The 22,417-nt window shown below is 44.9% G+C and overlaps 1 protein-coding gene across 1 annotated transcript in view; it reads right to left on the minus strand.

Annotated features, from left to right (window-relative positions):
- Window positions 1-22,417, minus strand: part of PRSS56 (serine protease 56) — a 240,669-nt gene that overhangs the window by 76,268 nt on the left and 141,984 nt on the right. The window contains exons 8-11 of the mRNA XM_063919643.1: window positions 9,323-9,482; window positions 8,599-8,741; window positions 1,779-1,938; window positions 441-629 (exon numbers count right to left, since the gene is read on the minus strand). Coding sequence (XP_063775713.1) covers window positions 441-629; window positions 1,779-1,938; window positions 8,599-8,741; window positions 9,323-9,482 — 652 coding nt within the window. The remainder of the gene's footprint in view (window positions 1-440; window positions 630-1,778; window positions 1,939-8,598; window positions 8,742-9,322; window positions 9,483-22,417) is intronic.

The raw sequence follows: 22,417 nt of genomic DNA on the forward strand, positions 1-22,417 counted from the left end.
TGTGCATTCTGGGGCCCTTATCAGGGAGTGTTTTTAGAACAGTGATAGTTGTTTTTTTTCTATGAAAACACGTGTCACTACTCACCTAAAATAACACGTTGATAATATACAAGATTTAGTTTCCATAGTCTGAACAAGTCTACTGATGCTTATTTTATTCATTCTTGAAATTAGTTCACTTACTGTTTCTGGAACTAGTTATAAGAATAAAAAATTTACTCAAGCAAAAAGTTGCCAGTACTGCAAACCACTGAGTACCACCAAAAGCACTGTTGATATTACTTAGTTCTTTTAATATAAGTATTTCTCATACACCTATGGGGGAAGGGTGCTTCATAACAACCAAATCCAGCCATCAACCCTCCAATTTCCATGGTGGCTAGTTTGCTTAATGGCCCAGCCATCCATAAATTTGATGCATATAGAAAAAAAACTCTCACCGCATCTTCTCTGTTTCTGTCTGCACTTCTCCTCTACAAAACGTGTACAGGCTTCTTGGCTGAGGGGAGCTGGACAGGACTGCTTGTAGAAGGAACATAGGGTTCTAATTTCTGACTTTGTATTGCTTTGCTGTATATCAGTCATTGTGCGCAGCTCAAAACATGAAGGCTCTCGACTTAGGGTTGATTCTGTTTAAGAAACAAGATTTACTAATGTAAGTTAACAAATTCAGGGGGACATTTACTAAGCAGTGATAAGAGCGGAGAAGTAAGCCAGTGGAGAAGTTGCCCCATCAACCAATCAGCAGCTCTGTATCATTTTATAGTATGCAAATTATAGATGTTACTTCAGTGCAGATTGGTTGCCATGGGCAACTTCTCCACTGGCTCACTTCTCTGCTCTTATCACTGCTTGGTAAATGTCCCCCTAAGTATAGTTCACATGGTGTATATGTTCTGTGTAAGTGGAAAGAAGGAGCTTATTGACAATATATTTTGCTAATGTGAAAGATTTCTGCTTTGCTCCTTGCCCTCTGTCTCCAGTGTACGTACTTTGACAATAGCAAGAACCAGCTTTTGTGCATTGCTTGTTCGTCTGTCTTTATATATACTGATATATATATATATATATATATATATACTGCTCCACCTACTTGTTTTATGTGAATCATATTGTAAACATAAAATAAAAAATAATCTTCAAGGGGTCATGGGGTGGAGCTTCAAGGGTTCACTACGGCTGGCCGGCGGTCGGGCTCCCGGCGACCAGCATCCCGGCGCCGGGAGCCCGACCGCCGGCTTACCGACAGCTTGGCGAGCGCAAATGAGCCCCTTGCGGGCTCGCTGCGCTCGCCACGCTACGGGCACGGTGGCGCGCTACGCGCGCCACACTATTTTATTCTCCCTCTATGGGGGTCGTGGACCCCCACGAGGGAAAATAATTGTCGGTATTCCGGCTGTCGGGCTCCCGGCGCCGGTATACTGAGCGCCGGGAGCCCGACCGCCGGCAAACAGAAGACCACCCGAGCTTCAAAAGTGCAGTTGGGCAGTGCAAATACCATTTTTGTGTCATGTGCCTATTTTGTGGCATTTATACAGTGTCTAGATAGTAGGGGCTAAAAACAATCTTGCTCCTTACAAGTTGGTATGCAGAAGGTATCAACCTTAGTGCCCTTGTAATGTATACTGATGACAAAGTGTAGTGATTTTTGGCAATGGTGCCCTATAAACATTGTCATAATGTACAAAGAAGCTGCAATGTGCAGCATTTAAAAGAGCCCTGTTATATTTAATGTTACAATAAGTAGGAGGTGTATATATCGTAAAGAGTGTAATTACTGTTCATCTGGATTCTGATCCAGTCAATAAAGGCTGTTACTCTGGTGTACACTCCGGGCTTTCCTCTCTCTCCACAGCCATCACCCCAGGAAGTGATCCCATATACTACATATTGCTTAGAGGAGGGATCTCGGCAGGTCAGAGGTCCTCCAGAGTCTCCCTGTGAAATAAGAGAAAAACAGGAATTACGGTAAATTGAAATGTGCAAAGTTCTAAGCAAATAACATTCATAACAGTTTAAATATTCTCATTTTGCTGCCAGTGCAACTTTGTATGATTAAGTGGATAACATGTATGGATCAAGTCTGCAAATAAACTAATTTGCAGGCCTAAAATTTATACCCATAAGGCTCTTTTAAATGTTGTTCGGGCAGCCTGTATTTCAGAAATCAGTTGTAGGTTCAGAGAAGATGTAGGTTCAGGGGTGATGAGGGAAAGGGTGCGAGGGTACAAATAGCCAAGGCCTGCCCTGTCTACAGAGGCATAATTAGAACCTTGTGGGCCTCATAGCAACATATTAAAGGAGCCCACAACAGTTAATTTTATGCCCCGTAATAGTGCCCCAGTTCATTTTGTGAACCATATTAGTACCCTAGTTAATAGTACGCCCCATAGTAGTGCCCTTTTAATGTTATGCCCCACAGTAGTGCCCTTGTTTATTTTATGAACCATCATGGTTCCCTAGTTTACATGTAGGGCTGCCAGAACACACTATGCCACACAGTACCCCCAATTGACATTATGACATACAGTGTCCCCAGTTCATATTATGACACATTACAGTGCCCCTGTTCATGCTGTGCCACATTAGAGTGCCCTAGACTTCTAATGATGCCATGTTATAGTGCCCCAGTCATATTATGCTACACTATAGTGCCTCCATTTCATACTGTGTCACATTAAAGTACCCCAGTTCCTTTTAGGTAGCATTACAGTGCCCTCCACATTAAAATTACAGTGCCCTCCAGTTCACATTATGCCACATTACAGTGCCCCCTTACCATTAACACATACCTCTCATTGAAATGAAATGTCACGCAATTCAGGCTGAGCAATACATCAGACTCAATTAGAGAGCAGGCAAATCTGGAAAATTGCTATGAAACTTTATAACCTGGGTCCAGGCCCATAAGCTTCTGTGCCCCATAGCCATGGCACCTTTTACACCCACTATAGTTACGCCCATTCCTGTCTGAGGGTCTGGACATGAGGAGGCAGTGGTATACTCCCCTTCACCTGCATGCCAGCGCACATAATGTACAAAGGGCATCTGGTATTTGTAATGGGTCATGGTCATGCCTCCACACACACTTGGCCAAACCCTCTCCCTAGTATCCCTAGCCCTCCCATTGACTCCAGTCACAGTCTCTATGGGTGTAAATCTCCACATTGTGTCCTTCCATTATTGGCTTTGTCTTCTCTTTTTTTACCACCAAAAAGACCTTTGAACGCCATGTAGTCCCAGCATATTTCTGGTGAAAATAAATGAAAATGTATTTCTTTTTCTAGCCCTTTAACCTTGCAATAGCTGGAGTACATACCCATCTTTATTACCTGCATACCCAGTAGAACAAACTAATAATAATAATAATATTAATATTATTATTATTATTATTATCCTTTATTTATATGGCGCCACAAGGGTTCCGCAGAACCTCATTACAGAGTACATATGCACATAATCAAAACAGGAAAACAGTGACTAACAGTTGAAGAATATATAGGACAAGTACAGGGTAAATAAACATAGCTATATAAACAGATGACACTGGAATAAGTATCAGGTTGCAGAAGACTGCTGGATTTGGTGCAGTGGATTATTAAAGTATGAAAAGGATAAGCACATGAGGGAAGTGGGCCCTACTCGTGAGAGCTTACATTCTAAAGGGGAGGGGTAGACAGACAGGGGTGACACAGACGGGGTATTGAATTGCAGTGCAAGAAACATCTATATTTCTGCAATAGGTAGTGATACAAATTTTTAGTTTGTGCACCTTTTTAATAAATAGACCCATTTGAAGCAAATGTATTACAGAATAAATAGCCCTATTGCTGGAGAAGACATGTCAGTGGTGAAAGCGATTTTCTCCCTTCACTCTATAGAACAAAGGGTAACCACTAGTAATATCTACGGCACTAATACCCACTAGCAAATTATAGTGTACTCAGAGACAGGAGTCAGGGTTACAGTGGTGAGGAGAGACGAGAGAAAGACACATAGGAAAAATGAGTGAATCGGTAGCAGCGAGGGTACTAATAATAGAGAAAAGGTGTCATACAGAGCAAAATGGGAAACAATTTAAAAGGGGTGGGGAACATAAGCAGAGATGTGAAGACTAGAGAGAGCAGAAAAGGTGTGTGATGATGACGACATGAAAAGAGGTTGGAAGAAGTGAGAAGATGTAAACATAACAGATACTGTCAGTTTCTGAGGAGAGAGTGACAGGACATTGGGCTAGTGGAAGGCCACATTTCTATTCACTGCTGAAGTTCAGAGAGAAAGGAACAGGTAGCGTAAGATTGAGGAGGAGAACATCTGAGGAAGAACCGAGGTTAACATTGAGGTTAAAGCAGATGAGAGTTAGTAGAGAATAGTTTATGGAGGAATGAAGAGTAGGGAGCAAGAGACACCAACCACACAAACTACACAAGCCACTAAGGGGCCTATTTAAAAAAGAATACAGTACATTTTGCCACTTTTCACATAATTTTATTGTATTCATATAGATTGCAATGTCAGGACAGATCATGTGGTAAAGGTATGTCCCAGCGAAGACTTTCCAATGGTTTGGAGACATCTTTGACAAATGCTATAGACGTCTGTATCCATAAAGTGTATGCACCATATTCACTCATACAAGTTATAGGGACAGCACTTCCACTATGTGCAAAGTGAAAACAGTGGAGATCTTGGGGGTATTTTTTACTAAGGTGCGGGTTTATAGAAGTGATGTTGCCCATAGCAACCAATCAGATTCTAGCTATTATCTTCTAGAAGGTGCTAGATAAATGGTAGTGTTTCTCAGCCTTTTCTGCTTTTTATAGATAGTATAAACCTATTCCTGTTGTTAAACAGCAGGAGAAAAGGTCTTTGTTTTATATAAATAGACCATGGAGAGAGACTTCTTCAACTACTGGTCCGGATCTAGTAAGGAGTACTAGAGTTGTATGCTAATGCTTTGCAGCTGCAATCTCGTGCAAAAATATTCAAATGACACAGATGCCTGGATTTCTATTGAGATGCCGGCCAGCGGCTTTGCAAACCCAAGCAACTGTGTACAAGTAAGCAGTTGCTGATCCTTTGATAATCTATGGTCACAACACCCTACATTTTTGCCTCCACTCCCCATTGCCTAACCCAAACGGTTCCTGACTGTCAATTGCTTTGCAAATAAATCCTCACTGCGCTCAACATTGCTAAGGTACCTTCGTGTGTGAACAGTGAGACCGTGATATACAGTATACGCAGTTGGCCGATAATCATTCAGCTCCGTAAATATTGGCATTGCATACAACTGTAATCAGGCCCCATGTTCCAGACCCATTCCAGTGGGATCAGGAGAATACAACAAGGTATCACTATGGGGATTCTATAAACAGATCATTGTTACCACCAACTTCTATAAACAGATCATTGTTACCACCAACTGGCACAAGAACATTGGCAAGTCACATATACCACACATGCGGTTTGGCCAGATGAAACACAGTAAAACATAGACTGCACAATTGCTACCCATAGTATATAAGTTGTATTGCTTAAGGGGAGTATACACGGGAGAGATGTGTGCTGAGCGAACCGCTCAGCACACATCTCTCCCGCCGCTCAGCACAGCGCGATGTGTGCTGAGCGATGCGGGGGGAGGACGGGGGCCGTTTATTTCACCCAGCGGGTGAAATGAGCGACCTGCTAGATTGGCCTGCATGCAGGCCAATCTAGCACCAGCAATAGCGATGTGCGGGGCCGTGCATCGCTATCGCTGAGGGGGCTACACACGAGTGATCTGTGCTTAAAATCTAAGCAATCTAGTCAGATTGCTTAGATTTTAAGCATGGATCTCTCCGTGAGTACCCCCCTTAAGAGATGGGGGGTTTTCTGAGAAATATTTTTATTCATTTTTAAGAACATAACAGCAAATTTGGAATGCAGAAAATACATTTGACAGAGAAGAGCACGAGCAGTACTCCATCAGTTTATAACAATTACAATATTTAGATAACAAAGTAGAGAGAATTGTATACAAGGGAAGTCGAAATGGTAGGTGTATCTGAGCGTACATGACAGTGATAAGGTGCTAATAGATAGGAAAACCATAATAGGGCGCAGAAACACCATCCAAGGTAGTAAATATACGCATTAAAAGAGTCTGGAAGAAGTTCAAGAAAGTAGCAGGAGCGGGGGGGGGGGGGGGGGATAGAGAGGTGTAGGGGGAGCAAGGGGGGATAGTCGGCCGGTCCCGACTGCCGGAATTTCCGAGCAGGGCAATGTAGGTTGAGTATGAGTACGAATTGGTACAGTCATATATATAACCATAACTATATATCATATGCTATACAGTGGCCAATGGGGGTTCAGCGCCAAAATGTGCCGTCCAAGGAGTCCATGTTGCAATAAAATGGGCAGGGGTGTTGTGCAACACTGCTGTGATGCGTTCCAGTCTATAGGTGTGCCAAATTGCATTCACAGTGGCAGTGACAGTAGGGAATGATATAGACTTCCAGTTAGCCGCGATTTGGCATTTGGCCGTATTTAAGATATGTTTAAGTAATTTTTGTTGTTGTCGGGGGGTGTGGGGCAACGGACGGGAGAGCAGAGTATAAAATGGAGAGGCCGGGACTGACAGGCCAAGAATATCAAAGATTAATTTATGGATTTTAGTCCAGTATCCTCTGATCCACGGACAGCTCCACCAGATACGCAGCAGGGTTCCCCGTTGGCCACATTGCCTCCAGCATCTATCCGAGAAGGAGCCCTTAAGAGATGTTATCTAATCAGCCTAATAACTCGATGAGTCCCTAATCAGAGAAAAAAAGGCAGACATCACAACTGCCACATACTGGAACTGAACACTTATTCATTTAAAAGGCTTAGCCTATGTAATTGAAAGGAATGGGTTTAAATGATGTTTACTAAATTGATTACATATGATTATATATTTATTTCAAACTGAGGATGATTTATAGCAGTATAACAGAGTGGAGCATTCAGAAGTGACTTTTAAATGAGCTCATTCATTACATGCCACCAGAATTTATGTAAAATTAATTGACAAAGATATTAGCTATTTATTTATGAACTGTGGGCCTGATTCATAGTTGTATGCAAACACTAGTGGTAGCTGCTATCAACCTGTAGCAACTAGCCTTTTTTATTAAACTAGGCTAGATATGTGATTTGTACTAGAAAAATGTGGATGCTCTAATACCTTTTTACACCACTACCTATTCATCATCATTGCTTCTAATTGTGTCTGTATGTGTCACACTTGTAGAAATCTATTTTTCGTCTCAGTGCTCTATACAGATCAGATAAGTGTTGTGTAGTCTGAATACACGGGATGTAGTCAGGTGACCGACACTGGGATACCGACCGCCAGGATGCCGGCAGGGGGTCCAGGGCTATTCCCACTCGCGGGTGTCCACGACACTCATAGAGTGGGAATAGAACCTGTGGCGAGCGCAGCGGTATGAACACACACTACATTTGTAATGGTGTACTCTACATGCAATTGACTCTATACCCTTACACCCAATACACCCTGCTCTGATATTTTTTTCATTGATGAAAGACACAGCTGGTAGAGGCTAACTAGGCAAAAAACATAGGGGCCGATTCAGACCTGATCGCTAGGCTGCGTTCTCACACAGCTGGGCGATCATGTCTGAACTGCGCATGTATATGCACTGCAATGCACAGGCGAGACGGGGAGCGCCGGGCAGCGACGGGAAGGTGACTGACAGGAAGAGGCCGTTTGTGGGTGGCAACTTACCGTTTTACAGGAGTGTCCGGAAAAATGCAGGAGGAGCCAGGCGTTTAGTTCCGGCCCCGATCATCACACTGGAAGAGTAAGTCCTGGGCTGTGCAGAGACGGTATCCAGACTCCAGGTCGACAGCACAAAGGTCGACACACCTTAGGTCGACGCCAATTGGTCGACACGCCTTAGGTCGACATGGACAAAAGGTCGACATGGACAAAGGGTCGACAGGGACAAGGTCGACATGGAAAAAGTCGACATGAGTTTTTCACGATTTTTTTCTTTTTTTTGAACCTTTTCATACTTAACGATCCACGTGGACTACGATTGGAGCGGTAAAGTGTGCCGAGCGAAGCGGTAGCGGTGCACTAATTGGGGTTCCCGGTCACTCTACGAAGAAAACAACACCAAAAAAACATAAAAAACTCATGTCGACCTTTTTCCATGTCGACCTTGTTCCGGTCAACCTTTTGTCCATGTCGACCTTTTGTCCATGTCGACCTAAGGTGTGTCGACCAATTGGCGTCGACCTAAGGTGTGTCGACCTTTGTACTGTCGACCCTCAGTCCCAGACCCGCAGAGACTGCACAAACTCCAGTTTGTGCAGCTCTCCTGCACATGCAATCGCACCCCTGCACATCGATTTCCTCCTCCCCCTGTAGGTGGCGACTACCAGATCGCAGGGATGCAAAAAACGCACCCTAGTGATCAGGTCTGAATTAGCCCCATAGCCATACTGTATATTTTCTTTTGTTTTCACTGTACATGATGTCCTGATCCACATGTATGTGTACCACATGGTAATACTGTACTTCTAGAAATAAGTCTAGTTAGTGGACATTACCTGGCAAGAGTCTATGCCCCCAGTCAGATAGCCTGCACAAAACATAGTACTGGTCAGCATGTCCTTCCCCAGGGTGCTCGTGCATGATTCCTGACTCAGAACCGGAACAAGGGCTTCCATTACAACATCGGATGGAGGACCATCTGTTTTCAAAACAGAACAGAACAGGTAAAGGAAAGGAGTAAATGTTATTAGTAAGATAGAACCAGTAATTATCAGTGAACTGACTCATAGTTGTAGAAAGCAACAAAGGGTAGCAGAATTGTACTGATATATGGCTGCCCCATCTTTATCCAATTTTGTATGTGTCTTGTTCTTCTGGGGTTATTGGAGGAAGTGGCCATTTTTCTGTCATGTAAAATACATTAGGTTTTGATACTTTATTTCCTACTGATAGGATGTGGTGAAGGTTAAGGCCACAGAACTCTATGAACGATGGTGGGGAAAGGGATGGATCAACAAAAGCAGCCAAGTGGGGCAAACAAGTAAAATCTTTGTGGCCATTTATTTATACTCATTTCTCCACCATATTAAACATATGATTTCCTGTTTGCTTTTAACCACAATTGCAAGAATGATTTCTAACTGTAATTAGCATTTCTATTTCTATTGACTGAGATACAATAAAAACGCTATATTTTATTCTGATGAATATTAATATGACTACTTTATGATGGTTAGTTATGGGTATTAACGTGGTTGAAGAAGAAAATACTAGACTGACCTTCATAAAGGGAGCCCCATCCAGCAATGTAGCAGCTGGTGGCGGGACCCGTATCAGCAGACACTGAAGGTAGACAAACGGGTATTGCTCTCGGAGATGCTACCACCGAGCCGGTCAGCTCCACCATTGCAATGTCATTATTAAAAGTTTTCTGATTAAACTATAGGAAAAGATATAACGATGAATGATCTCTATAGGGAAAAATATATGAACTGTTGACCACAAAATCTCACAGAGGTAGTACATCTGACACACTTTATGGACAGTCCTATGGCTGCCGGATCGATATCTAGCTCACTCTCACTAACTCACACCAAGGGATACAGAAGTTGTTATGCAGTCAGCATTAGTACGCAGATGCTGTGATAATGGGAAGCAGATATTTTATCTACAGGTACAAAGTCTGTAATTAGTATGTGGACAGCGTAATGCCAACGGCAAAATGCCAGCCCATTTCTAATGCTAATAAAAGCATTTATCTTACGTCCTAGAGGATACTGGGGTTCCATTTAGTACCATGGGGTATAGACGGGTCCACTAGGAGCCATGGGCACTTTAAGAATTTCATAGTGTGGGCTGGCTCCTCCCTCTATGCCCCTCCTACCAGACTCAGTCTAAAAAATGTGCCCGGAGGAGCCGGTCACGCTTATGGAAGCTCCTGAAGAGTTTTCTGCATTTATTTTATATGTTTGTTATTTTCAGGCAGGGCTGGTTGGCACCAGCCTGCCTGCTTCGTGGGACTTAGGGGGGGAACAGTCCAACCTCTTGAAGGGTTAATGGTCCCGTTCCCCGCTGACAGGACACTGAACTTCTGAAGGAACTATTCGCAAGCCCCACTACCAGAGCCGTCTTAACAGCAGTGTAGGCCCCTGGGCACAGAAATGCACTGGGGCCCCTACCCACCCATCAGCGGTAGGGGTGGGGGTTGCTATCAGTGGCAGCTTTGATGTTCCGCGGGGGGTAGGGGGGTTCTATCTTTCGCTCAGCATGAAGGACCTGAAGAAATTATTTCTGCTAATTACTCCTTTACTGCACAAATGGGGCGGGAAGGAGAACACTAAACTGTAGAAGGGGACATTGTGCTGAATGAAGGGGCCCTGGTACATGACTTCCAGGGTGGTAGGGTGTGTTTAATACACAGGGGAGGGGTGAATAGTGGAGTGGGCTTAATATTCATAATTTTCTGGGGTCAGGGCAGCATGCTTTACTGCAGATATCTCCAGTTCCTGGAAATAGATTTCTTAGCTTTAATGGGATAAAAAAACTAGAGAGTCCCACCTTTCAGGAGTTACTGGGGACTTGGCGATCAGACTTGAGGAACCAGAGCAATCCACCAACAAAAATATAAAACTGCATATTAGGCGTGTGGAGCTGGAGCAGGGACCAGCTGCTTGAAGGCTGATATCTCTAGTTCTGGGCATAGTAAAGACAAGCTGCAGCGTCAACTGAAAGGGGAGAGTCACAGCTTTTGATGTATACCCTCAGAAAAACTCTAAGTCAGTCAGAACCCGAGATATCTGGCTGGTAAAAACAATTAACAGGCTTGGATTGGGACCACTGCTTTGAAGTCGGATATCTCCGGTTCCCCAGGTCCGATTTAAAAAAATCTGGTACCCCTGGAAAGAGGGGACCCTCGGCTATCAGACTAGGGCCCTTTTACTCCTGGGGCCCTTGGGCAAGAGCCCATTGAGCCCATACGAAAAGACGGCCTTGCCCACTACATTCCCACAGCACGCCGCCACCCCTAACAGAGCCAGAAGAAAAAAGAGTGGTGAGTACTAAGCCGGCATGAGGGTACGGAGACACACAGCTTCTAACCGGGGCGGAATGCGTCTCCAGACACAGTACACAGCTGCGTCTCAGTACAGTGTACACAGGGGGTAATTACAACTTGATCGCAGCAGGAAATTTTTTAGCAGTTGGGCAAAACCATGTGCACTGCAGGGGGGGCAGATATAACATTTGCAGAGAGAGTTAGATTTGGGTGGGTTATTTTGTTTCTGTGTAGGGTAAATACTGGCTGCTTTATTTTTACACTGCAATTTAGATTGCGGATTGAACTCACCACACCCAAATCTATCTCTCTCTGCACATGTTACATCTGCCTCCCTTGCAGTGCACATGGTTTTGCCCATCTGCTAATAAAGTTCCTGCTGCGATCAACTCAGAATTACCCCCACAGTACCCACACTGGCAAAAATAGCCTTAAAACGTTTTTCTCTCCATTTTAAGCACCAGATGACCTCAGCCAGTATAAAAAAAGGTTTGAAGACCGCGCGCCATTGAAGGGGCGGGGCCTTCACTATGAGAGGATCCAGCAGCTCACCAGCGGCATTTTCCCTTTGCAGTGGACACAGACGCTGACTGACAGGGACTCGCAGCTCCTCCGGGGAGACTCCAGATTACCTCAGTGGTACCGGTGGGTCAAAGCACGCCATGGAGCGATTCTTAGTGTACTAAGGGGGTCATTCCGAGTTGATCGCTAGCTGCCGTTGTTTGCTGCGTAGCAATCAGTGAAAAAAAGGCTAATCTGCGCATGCATATGCACCGCAATGCGCACGCGCGTCATACATGTACGAAGTCCTTTGTAGTTTTGCACTGGTTCTAGCGACAATTCCAATCGCACAGCCGAACGCAAGGAGATTGACAGGAAGTGGGAGTTTCTGGGTGGCAACTGACCGTTTTCTGGGAGTGGTTGGAAAAACACAGGCGTGGCCGGGCGTTTGCTGGGTGGGCATCTGACGTCATTACCGTGTCACTCGTCGCAGCAATCATTGCACAGGATAAGCAACTACAGGGCTGGTCTTGTGTTGCACAAAATGCGTTTGCAGGCGCTCTGCTGCACAGACGTTCGCACTCCTGCAAAGCGAAAATACACTCCCCCGTGGGCGGCGACTATGCGTTTGAACGGCTGCTAAAAACTGCTAGCGAGCGATCAACTCAGAATGACTGCCTAAGTCCCCTATCAGGGGACTTAGTCTGCTACCCAGCTAAGCTTGGCATTAGTGATAAGGGCGCGGTGGGGACTGGCTCCAATTAACTCTGTGTCTCCCTGAAGGGCTCTTTGTGGGTTAATTGTGCTTAACCTTTTCCGGTGTATGTGTGTGCTGTCACATTTACATTATGTCAGGCAAAGAGAGTGTTTCTTGTACAGCAGAGTGTTCCTCTTCACCAGGGGCTCACTACTGGGTACTCAGGGCAGTGCACCTTCCCAGAATAGCGGGGCTGAACCAGATTGGGTTACTTCCATTAAGGGAATGATCTCAAATATTTCTACAAAGCTTTTCCGCAATGAGAAAGAGACGCAATACTTAAGACAGACTCTGGATGAGTTTATGAATAGAGACTCAGTCCCCAAACCAGCGTCTCAATCCCCTCCCATTTGTCCGCAAAAATTATCTCTGGCCCATATCCTGCAGTCTGACTCTGACGCTGATGGGTCAGACTCGGAGGAGGGTGAGGTTGATTTGGGAAGGGGGATGCTATTCTGTCACAGGGAATAGAGGCTCTTATAGAGGCTATCAGAGATGTTCTGCAAATTCCTGATAAGGTGTCAGAGGAGAGTGAGGAATCTTATTTTAATGTAAAAAAGAAGTCCTAAGTCACTTTTCCTGCATCAAAGGAATTGAATACCCTGTTTGAAGAACCGTGGGTTAATCCTGATAAGAAATTTCAATCCCAAAAAGGTAGCTCTCATCTTTTCCATTTCCCCTAGAGGATAGAAAAAATGGGAAATTCCACTGATAGTGGACGCATCAGTCTCTAGGTTGTCATGTAAAATTGTATTGCCTGTCCCTGGTGCAGCCACCCTAAAAGATACGACTGATCGTAAAATTGAGACTACACTCAAATCATTGTACACAGCTGCTGGGGTGGCCCAAAGACCCACTATTGCATGTGCGTGGATCACAAAAGCCATTGCTAAATGGTCAGGTAACGTAATTGAGCGGTTAGGTTCCTTGTCCAGGGGGGCATGTTATTTTACTCCTGCAGCATATACAGGACTCTGCAAACTTTATGGTGGAGGTCATAAAAGAGATTGGTTTGCTTAATGCACTCACCACCGCTATGGCAGTGTCAGCACGCAGGGGCTTGTGGCTACGCCAGTGGACTGCTGATGCGGACTCCAGGAAAGGCGTGGAAGGCCTGCCATTCACAGGAGAGGCCTTGTTTGGAGACAAACTAGACAAATGGATCTCCAAAGCTACTGCGGATAAGTCTACGTATCTTCCTTCCGCAGCTCCCCCAGCCAGGAAAGCTTATTCAGCTTCAAATTTACAGTCCTTTCGGACAGCCAAGTTTAAGGGAAAATCCAGAGGTGCTTCTACGTCTTCCAGAGGTGCAAGAGGTAAACCACACAAATCAGCAACTGCCAGTACTCAGACCTCAGACTCTGCTTCCTCAAAGTCTTCAGCATGACGGTGGACCACCAAGCCTGGAGGGCTGTCAGGTGGGAGCCCGACTAAAATTCTTCAGTCACATCTGGTCAAGTTTGTGCCGGTATCTTATTTCCCAGGGCTACAGACTGGAGTTCCAAGAGCTCCCACCTCACATATTATTTGAATCAGGCTTACCAGTTTCACAAGAGGCACTTATAACTTTACAGCATGCCATCCACAAACTGGCTACGTTTGACGGCATGGAAGTTGAATGGCTGATTCTAGCCAGAAGAGGGATCCCTAACAAAGTTATCGTGACTATGATCCAAGCCAGGAAGGGGGTAACGTCTAAACATTACCACCGTATTTGGAAGAAATACGTCTCTTGGTGTGAGGGCAGAAAATATTCTGCTGTGGAATTTCACTGGGACGTCACCTGCTTTTTCTGCAGGCAGGTGTGGATGTGGGCCTACGTCTGGGCTCCATAAAAGTCAAGATTTTGGCCTTGTCCATTTTCTTTCAAAAACAATTGGCTTCTCTCCCTGAAGTCCAGACCTTTTTGAAAGGTCTTCTGCGCATCCAACCTCCCTTTGTGCCTCCCACGGCACCTTGGGATCTCAATTTGGTGCTGTAGTTCCTCCAATCGGACTGGTTTGAAACGTTACAGGAGGTTGATGTAAAGTACCTTACATGGAAGACCGTCACACTGTTGGCCTTGGCTTCAGCAAGACGTGTGTCAGAGCTAGGGGCGTTGTCTCACAAGAGTCCCTACTTAATTTTTCATGAGGACAGAGCTGAACTCGTTAGCAATTTCTTCCTAAGGTGGTGTCCGCGTTTCACATCAACCAACCTATTGTGGTCCCGGCTGTTATGAACACCTCTGCTACTTCAAAGTCTTTGGATGTTGTGAGGGCTTTGAAGGTGTATGTAAAGAGAACAGCTTGTCACAGGAAATCCAACTCGCTGTTCATTCTATATGATCCCAATAAAATTGGGTGTCCTGCTTCAAAGCAGACAATTGCACGCTGTATCAGGTTCATTATCCAGCATGCTTATTACACGGCAGGTTTGCCGGTTCCGAAATCTGTACAAGCTCACTCTACTAGGTCGGTGGGTTCTTCCTGGGTGGCTGCCCGGGATGTCTCGGCTTTACAAAGTGACTTGGTCAGGTTAGAACACGTTTGCTAAGTTCTACAAGTTCGATACTTTGGCCTCTGAGGACCTTCAGTTTGGTTAATCAGTTCTGCAGGAACCTCGGCACTCTCCCACCCGGTTTGGGAGCTTTGGTACTTCCCCATGGTACTAAATCGAACCCTAGTACCCTCTAGGACGTAAGAGAAAATAAGATTTTAATTACCTACCGGTAAATCCTTTTCTCGTAGTCCATAGAGGATACTGGGCGCCCGGTGCTTCGTTATTCCTGCACTGTTACTTGGTTAAGTATTGTTGGTTCAGCTGTTGCTGTTCCTGTTTAAAGTTGGGTTAGCATCGCTTTCCTCTTGTTGTGTGTGCTGGTTCAGAATCTCACCACTCTCCTTATCTATCCTTCTCTCGAAGTATGTCCGTTTCCTCGGGCACAGTTTCCTAGACTGAGTCTGGTAGGAGGGGCATAGAGGGAGGAGCCAGCCCACACTATCAAATTCTAAAAGTGCCCATGGCTCCTAGTGGACCCGTCTATACCCCATGGCACTAAATGGAACCCCAGTATCCTCTACGGACTACGAGAAAAGGATTTACCAGTAGGTAATTAAATTCCTATTTTTAACCATGTCAGCATTATCGCTGTATACATAATATACATGCCCCACCTACATGCCCATTAGTGAAAGATTTTGCTGCTGCAATCAGGTCTGAATTAGACCCTGAGACATGGCACAGGAGAGCCTGGAGAGTGGAGACTAATGTGCATGTGCATCTCCCTCTTCAGCGTGTCCGTGTTCTGATCCCAGCTGAGCTGCTTTCTCCATGGGACTTACATGTACATGCTACTGTGATGAGAAATCTATATTTTACCTGTGAGGGGAACCATCTTTCTATTTGCATTGTGGTTACTTGTGCTACGTAGAGACTGACTGCTATGCATGAGGGTCTCTGCACTCAGAACCTATGGACCTATAGTGGACTACCTGTTGCCATTTACTTTCAAATATTCACATTACCTTGCTACTATTAAACGCGCTAACCCTTAGGAGAGTGGAGTTTATATCATCTATCTTGTTCCAAATACTACTACAAATTAAAATATTGGATACCTTGTGACTTAATACAGCACTTTTTAACTATATTTGGTTACTAATATTATTGCAACAGTATTTTTATTGTATTTATATGTGACCACTGAGTGATGTGTTACTATTATATATCATTTTTATGTTCCCCACTCCTGGGAGTGTTGCGTGCTGAAATTTGCAAAAAGTGACCTGTTTGAGCTAGAGATGAGCGGGTTCGGTTCCTCGGAATCCGAACCCCCCCGAACTTCAGCCTTTTTACACGGGTCCAAGGCAGACTCGGATCTTCCCGCCTTGCTCGGCTAACCCGAGCGCGCCCGAACGTCATCATCCCGCTGTCGGATTCTCGCGAGGCTCGGATTCTATCGCGAGACTCGGATTCTATATAAGGAGCCGCGCGTCGCCGCCATTTTCACACGTGCATTGAGATTGATAGGGAGAGGACGTGGCTGGCGTCCTCTCCGTTTAGATAAAGAGTGAGACACTTGATTTACTAGTAATTTAATTTTAGTAATTTTGGGGAGCATTAGGAGTACTCAGAGTGCAGAGTTTTGCTGATAGTTATACTAGTGACCACCAGTTTTATTTATTATTTAAAATCCGTTCTCTGCCTGAAAAAAAACGATACACAGTCACATACCATATCTGTGCTCAGCCTCAGTGTGCTGCATGATAATATCATCTATGTATATCTGACTGTGCTGAGTGCTCACTGCTCACACAGCTTAATTGTGGGGGAGACTGGGGAGCAGTTATAGCAGGAGTACATAACAGTGCACACTTTTGCTGCCAGTGTGACTGACCAGTGACCACCAGTATATTGTCTGCCTGAAAAAGTTAAACACTCGTGTGGTGTTTTTTTTTTTAATTCTATAAACGCATTCTGCTGACAGACAGTGTCCAGCAGGTCCGTCATTCATTATATTATAATATATACCTGCAGTAGTGATATATATATATTTTTTATATCATTATCATCCAGTCTATACTAGCAGACGCAGTACGGTAGTCCACGGCTGTAGCTACCTCTGTGTCGGCAGTGCTCGTCCATAATTGTATACCTACCTGTGGTGGGGTTTTTTTTTCTATCTTCTTCATACTAGTAGTTTAGGAGTCTGCTGACAGTGTCCAGCAGGTCCGTCATTATATAATATATACCTGTCCTGCAGTAGTGATATATATATATTTTTTATATCATTATCATCCAGTCTATACTAGCAGACGCAGTACGGTAGTCCACGGCTGTAGCTACCTCTGTGTCGGCAGTGCTCGTCCATAATTGTATACCTACCTGTGGTGGGTTTTTTTTTTCTATCTTCTTCATACTAGTAGTTTAGGAGTCTGCTGACAGTGTCCAGCAGGTCCGTCATTATATAATATATACCTGTCCTGCAGTAGTGATATATATATATTTTTTATATCATTATCATCCAGTCTATACTAGCAGACGCAGTACGGTAGTCCACGGCTGTAGCTACCTCTGTGTCGGCAGTCGCTCGTCCATAATTGTATACCTACCTGTGGTGGGGTTTTTTTCTATCTTCTTCATACTAGTAGTTTAGGAGTCTGCTGACAGTGTCCAGCAGGTCCGTCATTATATAATATATACCTGTCCTGCAGTAGTGATATATATATATTTTTTATATCATTATCATCCAGTCTATACTAGCAGACGCAGTACGGTAGTCCACGGCTGTAGCTACCTCTGTGTCGGCAGTGCTCGTCCATAATTGTATACCTACCTGTGGTGGTTTTTTTTTTCTATCTTCTTCATACTAGTAGTTTAGGAGTCTACTGACAGTGTCCAGCAGGTCCGTCATTATATAATATATACCTGTCCTGCAGTAGTGATATATATATATTTTTTATATCATTATCATCCAGTCTATACTAGCAGACGCAGTACGGTAGTCCACGGCTGTAGCTACCTCTGTGTCGGCAGTCGCTCGTCCATAATTGTATACCTACCTGTGGTGGTTTTTTTTTTCTATCTTCTTCATACTAGTAGTTTAGGAGTCTGCTGACAGTGTCCAGCAGGTCCGTCATTATATAATATATACCTGTCCTGCAGTAGTGATATATATATATTTTTTATATCATTATCATCCAGTCTATACTAGCAGACGCAGTACGGTAGTCCACGGCTGTAGCTACCTCTGTGTCGGCAGTGCTCGTCTATAATTGTATACCTACCTGTGGTGGTTTTTTTTTTCTATCTTCTTCATACTAGTAGTTTAGGAGTCTACTGACAGTGTCCAGCAGGTCCGTCATTATATAATATATACCTGTCCTGCAGTAGTGATATATATATATTTTTTATATCATTATCATCCAGTCTATACTAGCAGACGCAGTACGGTAGTCCACGGCTGTAGCTACCTCTGTGTCGGCAGTGCTCGTCCATAATTGTATACCTACCTGTGGTGGGGTTTTTTTTTTCTATCTTCTTCATACTAGTAGTTTAGGAGTCTACTGACAGTGTCCAGCAGGTCCGTCATTATATAATATATACCTGTCCTGCAGTAGTGATATATATATATTTTTTATATCATTATCATCCAGTCTATACTAGCAGACGCAGTACGGTAGTCCACGGCTGTAGCTACCTCTGTGTCGGCAGTCGCTCGTCCATAATTGTAAACCTACCTGTGGTGGGTTGTTTTTTTCTATCTTCTTCATACTAGTAGTTTAGGAGTCTGCTGACAGTGTCCAGCAGGTCCGTCATTATATAATATATACCTGTCCTGCAGTAGTGATATATATATATATATTTTTTATATCATTATCATCCAGTCTATACTAGCAGACGCAGTACGGTAGTCCACGGCTGTAGCTACCTCTGTGTCGGCAGTCGCTCGTCCATAATTGTATACCTACCTGTGGTGGGTTTTTTTTTTCTATCTTCTTCATACTAGTAGTTTAGGAGTCTGCTGACAGTGTCCAGCAGGTCCGTCATTATATAATATATACCTGTCCTGCAGTAGTGATATATATATATTTTTTATATCATTATCATCCAGTCTATACTAGCAGACGCAGTACGGTAGTCCACGGCTGTAGCTACCTCTGTGTCGGCAGTCGCTCATCCATAATTGTATACCTACCTGTGGTGGGGTTTTTTTTTCTATCTTCTTCATACTAGTAGTTTAGGAGTCTGCTGACAGTGTCCAGCAGGTCCGTCATTATATAATATATACCTGTCCTGCAGTAGTGATATATATATTTTTTATATCATTATCATCCAGTCTATACTAGCAGACGCAGTACGGTAGTCCACGGCTGTAGCTACCTCTGTGTCGGCAGTCACTCGTCATCCATAAGTATACTAGTATCCATCCATCTCCATTGTTTACCTGAGGTGCCTTTTAGTTGTGCCTATTAAAATATGGAGAACAAAAATGTTGAGGTTCCAAAAATAGGGAAAGATCAAGATCGACTTCCACCTCGTGCTGAAGCTGCTGCCACTAGTCATGGCCGAGACGATGAAATGCCATCAACGTCGTCTGCCAAGGCCGATGCCCAATGTCATAGTACAGAGCATGTAAAATCCAAAACACCAAATATCAGTAAAAAAAGGACTCAAAAATCTAAAATAAAATCGTCGGAGGAGAAGCGTAAACTTGCCAATATGCCATTTACCACACGGAGTGGCAAGGAACGGCTGAGGCCCTGGCCTATGTTCATGGCTAGTGGTTCAGCTTCACATGAGGATGGAAGCACTCAGCCTCTCGCTAGAAAAATGAAAAGACTCAAGCTGGCAAAAGCACAGCAAAGAACTGTGCGTTCTTCGAAATCACAAATCCACAAGGAGAGTCCAATTGTGTCGGTTGCGATGCCTGACCTTCCCAACACTGGACGTGAAGAGCATGCGCCTTCCACCATTTGCACGCCCCATGCAAGTGCTGGAAGGAGCACCCGCAGTCCAGTTCCTGATAGTCAGATTGAAGATGTCAGTGTTGAAGTACACCAGGATGAGGAGGATATGGGTGTTGCTGGCGCTGGGGAGGAAATTGACCAGGAGGATTCTGATGGTGAGGTGGTTTGTTTAAGTCAGGCACCCGGGGAGACACCTGTTGTCCGTGGGAGGAATATGGCCATTGACATGCCTGGTGAAAATACCAAAAAAATCAGCTCTTCGGTGTGGAAGTATTTCAACAGAAATGCGGACAACATTTGTCAAGCCGTGTGTTGCCTTTGTCAAGCTGTAATAAGTAGGGGTAAGGACGTTAACCACCTCGGAACATCCTCCCTTATACGTCACCTGCAGCGCATTCATCATAAGTCAGTGACAAGTTCAAAAACTTTGGGCGACAGCGGAAGCAGTCCACTGACCAGTAAATCCCTTCCTCTTGTAACCAAGCTCACGCAAACCACCCCACCAACTCCCTCAGTGTCAATTTCCTCCTTCCCCAGGAATGCCAATAGTCCTGCAGGCCATGTCACTGGCAATTCTGACGAGTCCTCTCCTGCCTGGGATTCCTCCGATGCATCCTTGCGTGTAACGCCTACTGCTGCTGGCGCTGCTGTTGTTGCTGCTGGGAGTCGATGGTCATCCCAGAGGGGAAGTCGTAAGACCACTTTTACTACTTCCACCAAGCAATTGACTGTCCAACAGTCCTTTGCGAGGAAGATGAAATATCACAGCAGTCATCCTGCTGCAAAGCGGATAACTGAGGCCTTGGCATCCTGGGCGGTGAGAAACGTGGTTCCGGTATCCATCATTACTGCAGAGCCAACTATAGACTTGTTTGAGGTACTGTGTCCCCGGTACCAAATACCATCTAGGTTCCATTTCTCTAGGCAGGCGATACCGAAAATGTACACAGACCTCAGAAAAAGACTCACCAGTGTCCTAAAAAATGCAGTTGTACCCAATGTCCACTTAACCACGGACATGTGGACAAGTGGAGCAGGGCAGACTCAGGACTATATGACTGTGACAGCCCACTGGGTAGATGTATGGACTCCCGCCGCAAGAACAGCAGCGGCGGCACCAGTAGCAGCATCTCGCAAACGCCAACTCTTTCCTAGGCAGGCTACGCTTTGTATCACCGCTTTCCAGAATACGCACACAGCTGAAAACCTCTTACGGCAACTGAGGAAGATCATCGCAGAATGGCTTACCCCAATTGGACTCTCCTGTGGATTTGTGGCATCGGACAACGCCAGCAATATTGTGTGTGCATTAAATCTGGGCAAATTCCAGCACGTCCCATGTTTTGCACATACCTTGAATTTGGTGGTGCAGAATTTTTTAAAAAACGACAGGGGCGTGCAAGAGATGCTGTCGGTGGCCAGAAGAATTGCGGCACACTTTCGGCGTACAGGCACCACGTACAGAAGACTGGAGCAACACCAAAAACGCCTGAACCTGCCCTGCCATCATCTGAAGCAAGAAGTGGTAACGAGGTGGAATTCAACCCTCTATATGCTTCAGAGGTTGGAGGAGCAGCAAAAGGCCATTCAAGCCTATACAACTGAGCACGATATAGGAGGTGGAATGCACCTGTCTCAAGCGCAGTGGAGAATGATTTCAACGTTGTGCAAGGTTCTGCAACCTTTTGAACTTGCCACACGTGAAGTCAGTTCAGACACTGCCAGCCTGAGTCAGGTCATTCCCCTCATCAGGCTTTTGCAGAAGAAGCTGGAGACATTGAAGGAGGAGCTAACACAGAGCGATTCCGCTAGGCATGTGGGACTTGTGGATGGAGCCCTTAATTCGCTTAACAAGGATTCACGGGTGGTCAATCTGTTGAAATCAGAGCACTACATTTTGGCCACCGTGCTCGATCCTAGATTTAAAACCTACCTTGTATCTCTCTTTCCGGCAGACACAAGTCTGCAGGGGTTCAAAGAACTGCTGGTGAGAAAATTGTCAAGTCAAGCGGAACGCGACCTGTCAACATCTCCTCCTTCACATTCTCCCGCAACTGGGGGTGCGAGGAAAAGGCTCAGAATTCCGAGCCCACCCGCTGGCGGTGATGCAGGGCAGTCTGGAGCGACTGCTGATGCTGACATCTGGTCCGGACTGAAGGACCTGCCAACGATTACAGACATGTCGTCTACTGTCACTGCATATGATTCTCTCCCCATTGAAAGAATGGTGGAGGATTATATGAGTGACCGCATCCAAGTAGGCACGTCAGACAGTCCGTACGTATACTGGCAGGAAAAAGAGGCAATTTGGAGGCCCTTGCACAAACTGGCTTTATTCTACCTAAGTTGCCCTCCCACAAGTGTGTACTCCGAAAGAGTGTTTAGTGCCGCCGCTCACCTTGTCAGCAATCGGCGTACGAGGTTACATCCAGAAAATGTGGAGAAGATGATGTTCATTAAAATGAATTATAATCAATTCCTCCGTGGAGACATTCACCAGCAGCAATTGCCTCCACAAAGTACACAGGGAGCTGAGATGGTGGATTCCAGTGGGGACGAATTGATAATCTGTGAGGAGGGGGATGTACACGGTGATATATCGGAGGATGATG

Source organism: Pseudophryne corroboree, chromosome 4, assembly GCF_028390025.1.
Source record: "Pseudophryne corroboree isolate aPseCor3 chromosome 4, aPseCor3.hap2, whole genome shotgun sequence".
NCBI lineage: Eukaryota > Metazoa > Chordata > Amphibia > Anura > Myobatrachidae > Pseudophryne > Pseudophryne corroboree.